At 34.9% G+C, this 8,142-nt stretch overlaps 1 protein-coding gene across 1 annotated transcript; it reads left to right on the top strand.

The window, feature by feature from the left end:
• Window positions 1–2,901: 2,901 nt before the first annotated feature.
• Window positions 2,902–5,941, top strand: LOC114312555 (uncharacterized). Its single transcript, XM_082885262.1, has 7 exons — window positions 2,902–3,439; window positions 3,560–4,322; window positions 4,408–4,713; window positions 4,813–4,900; window positions 5,006–5,626; window positions 5,760–5,826; window positions 5,877–5,941. Exons 1-7 carry the CDS (start codon window positions 2,902–2,904, stop codon window positions 5,939–5,941), a joined length of 2,448 nt encoding a protein of 815 aa, XP_082741388.1.
• Window positions 5,942–8,142: the final 2,201 nt, after the last annotated feature.

The following is an 8,142-nucleotide window of genomic DNA, read 5'->3' as shown; positions in this document are numbered from 1 at the left end:
TAAATGTTGAGTTGATTAGTTTACAATATTTGTTTCCTAAAATCCCATATGAAACATATAAGAGAGTCAGCTCTAAGTTGCCCTAAAATGACCCCATGTTTGTATCTAATTCTATATACTAATTCTCATTTATAGCAACATTACAAAGCTTGAAAAATTTATTCAAAAATTAAATGAAATGTGAATGTTAATCATATTAAGGGTTGTTTTGAAAAGTTGATTTTTGATTTTTTTTTTATAAGAAAACATATAAAAACGGAAAGAAAAGAGTTGACTATTTTTGTAATATTTTTTAATTTATTCCCAAAACAGCTTTAAGTTTCATTTTGTATTTGCGGTGTACTTTTATAACCTTTTCTTTTACATCAATAAATCTTAATTTTTGGTGAAAAAAATAGGTGAGATTAAGTTTAAAGTTACGCTATATACTTTATTTGGTAATTATGTTTTGAATTACTTTTACTAGCTCCCTTTGTGCCCTTAGCATTATGCACCATCATTTAAAAAGGCACGTTGGATGCCAAAGAAAATTAGTGACAAAAAAACTGAAATGTGGAGACCTGATTAGTATATATGATATCTTTGAGCTTTGTCTACTTGAAGTGAATATCTTTTTAATGTTCTAAGATTAATATCTTGGTTTTGGTGTTCTGATATCATATTCTAATTTGTCTTTCATTTGTGTTTCAGTTTGATGCATTTATCTATGGATTTTCTTATTGATGTATCTGTATATTGTACACTCTCTTTGTATATCTGCAATTATCATCAAGAAACTTTTCTTTTGTTGATTTTTTTTTATTAAAAAAAAGTCAATATATTTATAAAATTTATAAATTTATATAATTTTTATACTATATTATATCGTGTACTGATATAGGGTAGAGTGTGAATCTTTTTTCTTTATTTTTATTTTATTTTATTTATTTGGCTAAAATAATTTATTTGCGCCGCTTATGACCCTTAGCTTTGCATCCAAAATCTGTATACTTTGAATTATCTAAAACAGTAGCAGTTCACAGCCCCTTGGCTCCATGAAGGAATTATTCTCTCTTTCAAGGGTTTTCAACTTTTTCTTACAAACCATTCACTGTTATCATCTCCAATCCAACACTTCCAAAACAAAACAGTGGCCCCAGTCCTCTCTCTCATGTGCATTTCTAAGTTTTTAGGGGAGTTTGAGTCTATATGTTTGGGATGATAGATTTTGGCTAAAATAGTCAATAAAAATAAAAAATATTAAAATAATCAATAAGATAAAATATTATATATTACATATTAATTAATTATTTTTTCTCTCACAACTATCAATTTAATGAAAATTGGAATATTACACCCTTAAATTAGCATATGTTGCTTTAACTTCTCTGCACTTCGTACATAGTTGAGTAAAGAGAAAATAAAACAGAGTACTAACTGCAATAACAGGCTAAGTACTAAATTATAGTCTCGGGGCATTCATTGGAATTGTCGCATGTGGCTATCAATTATATTGGCATTGTTCATTTCTTATATGCATAGCTCCTCAAGTACATTATTAAGTTCCTCTGCAAAATTTAATCACATTTTGTTTACCGAGTGAAATGTGAGCCAGAATAGTTATTGTTTCCCAATGTCTTATTTTTTCAATATCCCAATTTAGTTGATAGATTTGTCAATTCTGGTATTCGGGGCATATATATATATTTCCAAATACGTGTAGTTCAATCATATCATTTTGCATTTGGATATTTGAGTACTTAAATTGACTGCTTTAGAAACTCAATGTGGCATATTGTGGGTTTTCTTTCTGTGCCATGTTATCTGCTTTTTACTCTCAGCTCACTGTTTTATTGGTTAAATTTTCTCTAACTTATGATATTTGTCTTCTTATTGATGGTTATTTTGCTGTGGTTTATGTTTTGGTTGTGAATACTTCTTCTGTTTACGCTAAATTGCTTTGGCTATTTTCTCACTTGATTTATGTGTGGTTGTAATTTATATAACTCAGTATAATCATTGGACTTGAAATTTTTTTTAATTGAAATATATATATATATATATATATATATATATATTTTTCTATATAAAATTTGTCCTATTCACCTAACTTTAATTAACTTGGCATAGTCAGACATGGACAAGAGTTGGATTGCATTAGGTAGCACAGTTGATGGAAGGATAAGTCGGGCATATAATGATGGGGTAATATCATTTCTCCGTTTTGCAATGGCGGTTATCGATCGAGATGGTAAAATTTTGTGCCCTTGTCGAAAGTGTGTGAATGTTGTTCGTCAAAAATTTCAAATTGTTCAAATTCATTTGCTGCAACATGGGATTATTCCAACTTACACTATCTGGCACGTGCATGGGGAACCCCGTGAATCAAACGAGGCTTATCATCATGATATACCCGTTGAGGGCAATGAGGTATTGGGAGGTATTGATGCCTTAGTGGAAGATCGAATAAGAGGGGAATCAACTAATACAACTCAAGAGGAGGAGGTTCGCACTTTTGATAAATTATTGAATGATGCCAAACGTGAGGTGTACCCAGGTTGCACAAATTACACTTTGTTAAAATTTGTCATCGAGATACTTAATATGAAGGTAACAAACCATTGGAGTAATAAGTCAGTTGACATGATGCTAGAGTTTTTAACAAAACTTTTACCGAAGGATAATTTGGTTCCAAAGTCAACTTATGAAGCTAAAAAAATACTACGTGAATTGGGTTTGTCATACGAGCTCATTGATGCTTGTGTAAACGATTGTGTGCTCTTTTGGAAGGAGAATGCAACATTGGATAAATGTCCAAATTGTAAGGCTTCTAGATACAAGAAAAATCATGGTAGAGGTAAGAAGATCTCTCGTAAGGTTCTTTGATACTTCCCGTTAACACCGAGATTGAAAAGGTTGTACATGTCGAGGAAGAGAGCCGAGGATATGAAATGGTTCAAGGAAAAACGTCTAGATGACGGTGTATTGAGGCATCCTGCAGATAGTGATGAGTGGAAGGAATTTGATACACAACATCCTGAATTTTCCTTGGAGCCTCGGAATGTGAGGCTAGGGTTGGCTACTGATGGTTTCAACCCTTTCGGAAATATGAATAACTCATATAGTTTGTGGCCTGTCGTACTCATTCCGTACAATTTGCCACCGTGGTTGGCTATGAAGGACCCATTTTTCATGTTGTCATTACTTATTCCTGGTGAATCACAACCAGGAATTGATATTGATGTCTACATGAGACCTTTAGTGGAAGAATTGAATGAATTATGGAAAAATGGTACATTAACCTATGATGCCTCGACTGGTGAGACTTTCTGCATGCGTGCAGCTTTGCTGTGGACGATACATGATTGGCCCGCATTTGGTGACATTTCTGGATGGAGAACAAAGGGTCATTACTCTTGTTACCCTTGCAATGATGAACCATATTTTGAATCTTTAAGAAGTAAGACTGCGTACAGTAACCATCGATGCTACTTGCCTGATGACCACCCAGAAAGGCGAAAGAGTAGAGCATATAATGGCAAGCATGAAAAATGAAAGAGATCTTTGGTGATACCGATAGAAAAGATTGAAGAACAATTGGGCAGCGTGACGGGTGTCACATATGGAAAACATCCAAGCAACAGGAAAAGACCTCGTCAGAACCCAAATTGGACAAAGGTAAGCATCTTGTATGAGCTACCGTATTGGAAGAAAAGGAGGCTTCGACACAACATTGATGTCATGCATGTGGAGAAGAACTTTAGTGAAAATGTTTTTGGAACGATGTTGGGAATTGATGGAAAGAACAAGGATACAGATAAGGCACGAATGGATTTAGAAGACATGAATATAAGGAAAGAATTGTGGCTGACAACAAATCCCGATGGATCATATGTGAAGCCGCGAGCCAGCTTCTCATTAACCCCTAAAGAGAGAGAGGGTTTCTTTGAATTCTTGAAATCAGTCAAGTATCCAGATGGGTACGCGGCAAACATTTTGAGCTCAGTAAATGCAAAAAATGGTAGATTAACAGGATTGAAAAGCCACGACTGCCATGTACTTATACAACGGATTCTTCCTATTGGGATGCGTGGTTACGTAGATAAAGAGATCAGTACAGCACTTTTTGAGTTAGGTAGCTTCTTCCAAGATCTATGCTCAAGGACACTGAAACGAAGTGAAATGGAGAAATTAGAGAAACGTATAGTACTCATACTATGTAAGTTTGAAAAGATCTTTCCTCCAGCCTTCTTCGATGTGATGGTTCATTTGGCCATTCACTTGCCACGTGAGACTATTCTCGGAGGACCTATGCAATATCGGTGGATATACCCGATTGAAAGGTAATTTCTAAAATTGTACTTTCAAATGAAAGGTATAGATTATGTTGTGTGCCTAACCATACTCCTAATTGGTTATCTCTTCAAGGTTTCTCGGATCTTTGAAAAAGTTTGTCACCAATCGAGCTCGACCAGAAGGTTCTATTGCAGAGGCTTACATTGTCAAGGAGTGCATTACTTTTTGCTCAATGTATCTTGAAGGGATTGAAACCGTGCATAATCGAGATGCACGAAATGAAGATTATAGAGTCCGTCGTGAAGGTTTGATAATATTCACCGAAACTGCTCGTCCTATTGGCCAAATCAGAAAGCATGTTGAGATGTCACAGGAACTTCGTGATATTGCTCATTGGTTCTTATCATACAATAGCCCTGAGATAGAGAAGTATCTTCAGTACGTGTTTCTTATAATTATATATATTTTAACAATTATCATGTTATTAGTCATTAATAATAGTAGTATTTCACACATTAACCAAAACTATTTGAGTAGGGAACACAAGAATTTGTTACAAATTCCCAGTGGACAAGATATAACTCAGATACAACAGAAGGAATTTCCAAAGTGGTTCAAAGAATATGTAAGTCATTTTTAATATTCACAATTGGCCAAACACTATTAGGCTTGTATAAAATACAAACATTACTAACATAATTCAAGTGTTGCACATTGCATGTGGATGTAGATAAATAGATTGAGAGTTGATGAGGCACCAGAAGCAACCGAAGAATTGTGGTCCTTAGCGAATGGTCCTAATTTGCTAGTGAAAGAGTACTCGGGTTGTATAATCAATGGTGTCAGATTCCACACGAAGGAATTAGACAATCGTCATAAGAGTCAAAACAGTGGTGTGCTTACCGAAGGGGACTACAAGGGAGAGATGCGCGAATTCTACGGTCACTTGTGCAATATATGGGAATTTGAGTACATGTGCCAAAATAAAGTTGTTTTGTTTCAATGTGAATGGTACAACACCGGTAACACTGGTAGAAGTAGAACAGTACGAGCTGACACATATTGCACAAGCATCGATGTCACAAGCCGATGGTATCAATCTAACCCTTTTATCTTGCCTAGTCAAGCTAAGCTAGTGTTCTACCTGAATGACAGCAAATGGGGGCAACCTTGGCAAGTCGTGCTACGGGTCCAACATAGAGGTGTGTTTGATGTGCCAGAGGTTGGTGATGGAGAACCACCAGATCAACCAGAATTTAATGATGCATTCCAACAAGAAAACATTAACTCAGTTGTCCCGATCAACATTGAAGATATTATTCGATTTCATAGGGATGATATTGAAGCTGAGGTTATTTCAAATAAAACAAAGAGAGATGGTAGAGATGATGAAGAAGATGAAGAACTTGGCGTACTTGATGATGATATGGATCTTGATATGGAACCTGATATGGATTATGATATGTAGTTTTTGTTGTTTTTAGGTTTCTATATGGACATATGTTTTTAATGCATTACATGGTTATGATATATTTTGTTGCGTCTCTTCAAGTAAAATTATGCTTTATATTTCATGTTTGATATCAATTTATGCTTTTTAGTTAACCAAATGGCCAAAGGGGAGAAACAATGGATCAAACCAGGTTTTCTAGCGAAACAGAAGTGAACAGAGTACGAAATGGAAAGATATAAGACAATCAAGAAGAATAATAAGAAAATGGATGCTCTACAATTAAAGCGTATAGCAACTTCTTTGATGGGTTCTACTCAGCCCAATCGTGTTCATCAAAAGGGAAAGAAAATTAGGGTAGATGATGATGACTACATACCGTCAGATCATGAGGATGACACTGATGCTGAGTCCTTTGAAAGTGTTGACGATGAGGTACTATATGTATGGCCATTCATTTTTTTTTATTATGTCACCGATAGCTATATATTTGTTAACGATGCTTTGTTAATACTATCTTTATATTTCCGTATACTTTATTGGATGAATAAGTCATAAAATAAAACTAGAAAATATACATCCTACATACAACAATATGCATACCAAAACAAACTGTAGGAGTAAGTTAGCTGGAACACAAATGTATAACGAAATAAGAGATAATTTGACCATGTTGGAAACACCAGATTGACAACTTGCAAAGCACACAATTAGGAAAAACCAATTAAAGATATTAGAACTACTGGTAGCTCACAACCACTCAACCACTCAACTTGCCTACAGGTTTTTGAGTGACAACACCCTTTACCTGACCATTTTAAAAATATTCAAAGCAACCACTTGTCAGGACCAGTCTTGGGAAGAAAAGGAGTGGACTGGATCAGATTACAAATATCAACAGTGGCCTTGATGGGTTTCCATATACATATCTTTACTTAACCATTTTTATGTATTTATTGTTTATGCTTTTGTATTATGTTTTTTAGGGCTTACCAATGCCACCAAAACGATTGGCGCAGTCATCTCTTCAACCTTCGCACGAGGCAATTGTTGTTCCAAATGGGGATTTACATGACAATGTGGATACCCAACACTCACAGCCACTTGATGTCGATATGGAGGCACCGAGGGAGGCAGCCCCCCAATCTAGTGTTGGTAAGATACTGAATTTTACTAAGCTAAACAAATTCTCTGTTTTAATATAATTCTATGGTGCAAAAAATTTCAAGCAATTTGTTTCATAGGGATTGATGTTTTATTTTTTATTTTAGTTTTGGTCTCACTTGTAATTTTTTGTCATATAACACACAAAGTTAACATCTCTATTGGAGATGCTCTTAGTTTTCAAGCATTCCTAGTTCTTTGAACAAAAACATTGAAGAAGGAGAAATTATTTGGGAACTTGGTAATCATTTGCCTACATAGGAAATTTAGAAGTACAACCATTGAGCTAATTTCAAGAAAAACTGTCTTTTTTAGGTGAATAAGTCATAAATTAAGACAATGAAATATATAACATATACAAGGGGTATACCTCAGGCCCTAATAACAACAGGACAAAGACTAAAACGTTGCTAAAAAAAATAAAAAGCCTAAACCCTAGAACATGACCAAATCAAACCCCATACAGACAAAGAGGGGCCATAAAATAAGGAAATATAGACAGCAAACAAAAATAAAAACAAACAATTTAGGAGGAGCATCCGAAAACTCCAACAAATAACCAACTGTACAAGACAAAAATAAACAACATTCTAGCTGTAGCAAAATTTTCCAATAGAAAAGGCAGTAATACCAATAGTAACAGTAGTAGCCAATAGCAACCAGATACACCAACTACGGCAGCATCAACCAACTACATGGCTCCATCAAGATTTGCAGATCCAACCAATCAAACAGTAGCAATATGTACAGCAGTAACAAATAGCTCACTATAATAGTCCCAGATTTTAGACCATAGCACAGTTGCATCATGCCCTACAGTATAGCTCAGCTAAAGGTGCATAGAACCCCAATAATAGCAGTAGGTATACTAGAACCAACCACTGCCCAGTTTCAGCAAACCCAAGCAGCAGATACACCAACTCAAACATAGGATTACATATGTTCAACCACCACATAACGAGAGCTATGGGGGTGTTAAACACATGAGAGACCCATTTTAAGTAGTATAACAACCATCAGTTAGGACCAAAAGGAAAGAACAAAATACGTTGAGAACAAACACACAGTATAGTCCTTAGCCACTCAATCCACACTCTCAAATCACACATAAAACACTCAAGAAAATATATGCTCACATTCATCTCAACCAACCAAACAAAAAATTTCCTCATAATATGTATCAGCTTGCCAATTTGTATAACAAACATTAGAAAAAAAAAATATTTATATGCTCAACATCACTCAACCCACAA

The sequence above is a fragment of the Camellia sinensis genome, chromosome 8 (assembly GCF_055761805.1).
Source record: "Camellia sinensis isolate YWXY chromosome 8, ASM5576180v1, whole genome shotgun sequence".
Taxonomy (NCBI): Eukaryota; Viridiplantae; Streptophyta; class Magnoliopsida; order Ericales; family Theaceae; genus Camellia; species Camellia sinensis.
Note: the sequence above shows the minus strand (reverse complement) of the source record. Positions and strands in the feature narration are given on the sequence as shown.

Excerpts from the sequence above, each read along its gene's own strand:
- LOC114312555 (XM_082885262.1), top strand. The coding sequence starts at position 2,902 with ATGTCGAGGAAGAGAGCCGAGGATATGAAATGGTTCAAGGAAAAACGT. Across the intron at positions 4,714-4,812 it reads GAGATAGAGAAGTATCTTCA|GGAACACAAGAATTTGTTAC; the intron begins GTACGTGTTTCT and ends CTATTTGAGTAG. Across the intron at positions 5,627-5,759 it reads GGGATGATATTGAAGCTGAG|GTTTCTATATGGACATATGT; the intron begins GTTATTTCAAAT and ends TGTTGTTTTTAG.